Raw genomic sequence first — 3,656 nt, forward strand, 5'->3', positions numbered from 1 at the left:
CTCCACTTACAGGACAATCTCCTGAACCCTCTCCCATCCCCTCTCTCCAATGCGTAAGGATACTGGATTCAGCGAAGGGACATGACTTGCCGAAGTCGCACAGTGAGTTAGTAGCAGAGTCAAGATCCAAGCCACGAGACTCCTACAGGTATCCTGCGCTGTTTCTAGCCAACAGCCCCTGCATGCAGTTCTCCCAGTCCAAAAGCTCTCATTCTACAAACGAGCAAGCTGGGGCTGCCGGCTGAACTTTGCTTTGTTGGTTTGGGAACAAAACAATAAAAACAATATGTTGTGTAGACTCTTGTTCTGCTCACAAGCTGAGATTTCTTGGGGCAGAGTTCTTGCTGGGCCCCTCTGAGTCATTAAACTTCAGGCCGTCACAAGCCAGAGAAGAGAGATGTTTTCTGGGTCTGGAGTAGAATGAGGGTGTCTCCCTCCAGCCCCCTAGATCCAGTCCTTGGTTCATGCTCCTTGATCCCAAGGCCACTTCTATTCTGGGAGTCATTTCAGAAGGCAGGCTATGCAGGCTCTGAGCTCTGGAAGAATCACCTTGGTGTCCTGGGATCCCCTCTTCCCTGCTATGTGACCTCAGGTGGGTTGCTTAACCTCTCTGCAGTCTCTGGCACTCCCAGCTCAGGGATGCACAGAAGAGAAGCCCCACCCTGCCTGGAGTCAGGAGAAGCACAGATCCTCCATGAGAGCCAGTTTCCTCCATTCCACTTCAAACTCAAGGCGGTCCTTTCCCAGTGGTACAAACAGGAACTGAGCAGGCTGGAAAGGCTGTTTAAAAGAACTTTCTGGCCAAGAGGGTGTGTCTACACAACTTAGTTCTCTGCCCCCAGGGCTCTGGGAAAAGTTCCAGGCCTGAGCAAGTTTATCAAATTCCTTTCTTTACCCACCCAGCCTTGAATTTCATGGAAAACAAAATAGAGAAGAAAAAAACAATGTAGCCTAACATTTGCTTTAGTTATTGCATGGATTTTATAGTCTCTCAAAGCTGGGTTTCTGCACTTGGCTGTCTTCTAACTGGGTCTCCTGGGTAAAATATTTCAGTCCCTCTGAGCTCAGTTTCCGCATTTCCTGCATGTAAAATGGGTACAGTGATAAAGCTCCTGCTCTGTGTTGAAGGGCAAGTGAGCCATGCCGGAGAGCATGCAGCACAGCTCTTGGTATGACGTCAGTGGTCACAGTGTGACAGAACTGGTTGTTGTTGCTGTGGAGAGCCCTTCTCACACTCTGCCACAGTGTCTTCCTGCAACAGTCCTTGGCTCTAGAGCTATTTCTGTGTTCATCCAGAAAGTTCTCTTTCTTCACCACACGATTGCTGAGCTGCTCACTTGCTGGTCTCTTTGGGCCACAACTTTCTCCCCTGAACAAGCAGAGGCTTAGTGACCTCTGAGGGGTTGTTCAGCTGTGACATCCTCAGAGCCAACGTGGCCTTTGCATATTTTCAGAAAGCTATAATGTCCTTCTCCTCACACGTTAACTTCCTCTTCTCCAACCCAAATGGAGGCAGCGCATGTTTTGGCTCTTCAGTATCCATTCCCCCTAGAGTCTGACAAGGATTTTGTTTAGAGGGTCTGGGCATTGAGCTCTGCTCAGCACACGCAGCCACACAATGTGCTTTTGGTCGTGGCTCCCTAGAGGGGGTGTTATCTCCCACCTCCATGAAGGCGCCCATTTCCGGGGTTGCCCCATCCAGGGAGCTGGTTCCTAGTTAAGAATATGAGAATGTATGCGAAGGGAGGCAGGCAACAGCACGAACGGCCACGCTTCTAGAAGATTCTAGGGAGCACGCAGGAGCAGCACAGAGGGAGTAGGAATGAGCAGGCGGAGGACCCGGGGTCACGAGACCGTTGGGTGGGAGGAGCCAGCGGCCAGGGAGGTTCTAGTCTGTTCTGCCTCGTGGCAGCCGCCCTCTTCTGCAAGGTCATGCCAAGCCAGTGCCTGGGCCTGGAACCGGGCCGCAGCCCCCCAGCTTCGCCCACCACCTCCCTACCATGGACCCCCGCAAAGTGAATGAGCTTTGGGCCTTTGTGAAAATGTGTAAGCAGGATCCGAGCGCTCTGCACACCGAGGAAATGTGCTTCCTGAGGGAGTGGGTGGAAAGCATGGGAGGTAAAGTACCACCTGCTACTCAGAAAGCTAAATCAGAAGAAAATACCAAGGAAGAAAAACCTGATAGTAAGAAGGTGGAGGAAGACTTAAAGGCAGACGAACCATCAAGTGAGGAAAGTGATCTAGAAATTGATAAAGAAGGTGTGATTGAACCAGACACTGATGCTCCTCAAGAAATGGGAGATGAAAATGCAGAGATAACGGAGGAGATGATGGATCAGGCAAATGATAAAAAAGTGGCTGCTATGGAAGCCCTAAATAATGGTGAACTCCAGAAAGCCATTGACTTATTCACAGATGCCATCAAGCTGAATCCTTGCTTGGCCATTTTGTATCCCAAGCGGGCCAGTGTCTTTGTCAAATTACAGAAGCCAAATGCTGCCATTCGAGACTGTGACAGAGCCATTGAAATAAATCCTGATTCAGCTCAGCCTTACAAATGGCGGGGGAAAGCACGCAGACTTCTAGGACACTGGGAAGAAGCAGCCCATGATCTTGCCCTTGCCTGTAAATTGGATCATGATGAAGATGCTAGTGCAATGCTGAAAGAAGTTCAACCTGGGGCACAGAAAATTGCAGAACATCGGAGAAAGTATGAGCAAAAACGTGAAGAGCGAGAGATCAAAGAAAGAATAGAACGAGTTAAGAAGGCTCGAGAAGAGCATGAGAGAGCCCAGAGGGAGGAAGAAGCCAGACGACAGTCAAGAGCTCAGTATGGCTCTTTTCCAGGTGGCTTTCCTGGGGGAATGCCTGGTAATTTTCCCAGAGGAATGCCTGGAATGGCAGGGGGCATGCCTGGAATGGCCGGGGGCATGCCTGGAATGGCCGGAATGCCTGGATTCAATGAAATTCTTAGTGATCCAGAGGTTCTTGCAGCCATGCAGGATCCAGAAGTTATGGTGGCCTTCCAGGATGTGGTTCGGAACCCAGCAAATATGTCAAAATACCAGAGCAACCCAAAGGTTATGAATCTCATCAGTAAATTGTCAGCCAAATTTGGAGGTCAAGCGTAATGCCCTTCTGATAAATAAAGCCCTTGCTGAAGGAAAAGCAACCTAGATCACCTTATGGATGTTGCAATGATACAAACCAATGTACCTCTGACCTTCTCATCAAGAGAGCTGGGGTGCTTTGAAGATAATCCCTACCCCTCTCCCCCAAATGCAGCTGAAGCATTTTACAGTGGTTTGCCATTCGGGTATTCATTCAGATAATGTTTTCCTATTAGGAATTACAAACTTTAAACACTTTTTAAATATTCAAAATATTTAAAACAAATTTAAAAGGGCTGTTAATTTTTTTTTTTTTTTAAGATGGAGTCTTGCTCCATCGCCCAGGCTGGAGTGCAGTGGCGCTATCTCGGCTCACAGCAAGCTCCGCCTCCCTGGTTCACGCCATTCTCCTGCCTCAGCCTCCCGAGCAGCTGGGACCACAGGTGCCTGCCACCACGCCCGGCCAATTTTTTTTGTATTTTTAGTAGAGACGGGGTTTCACCGTGGTCCCGATCTCCTGACCTCGTGATCCACCTGCCTCGGCCT

At 49.4% G+C, this 3,656-nt stretch overlaps 1 protein-coding gene across 1 annotated transcript; it reads left to right on the forward strand.

The window, feature by feature from the left end:
- Positions 1 to 1,926: 1,926 nt before the first annotated feature.
- LOC129486840 (hsc70-interacting protein-like) lies at positions 1,927 to 3,186 on the forward strand. The gene has a single exon (XM_055287322.2). The coding sequence runs from the start codon at positions 2,001 to 2,003 to the stop codon at positions 3,129 to 3,131; it is 1,131 nt and encodes a 376-aa protein (XP_055143297.1). The 5' UTR covers positions 1,927 to 2,000; the 3' UTR covers positions 3,132 to 3,186.
- Positions 3,187 to 3,656: the final 470 nt, after the last annotated feature.

The sequence above is a fragment of the Symphalangus syndactylus genome, chromosome 7, assembly GCF_028878055.3.
Source record: "Symphalangus syndactylus isolate Jambi chromosome 7, NHGRI_mSymSyn1-v2.1_pri, whole genome shotgun sequence".
Classification (NCBI taxonomy): Eukaryota; Metazoa; Chordata; class Mammalia; order Primates; family Hylobatidae; genus Symphalangus; species Symphalangus syndactylus.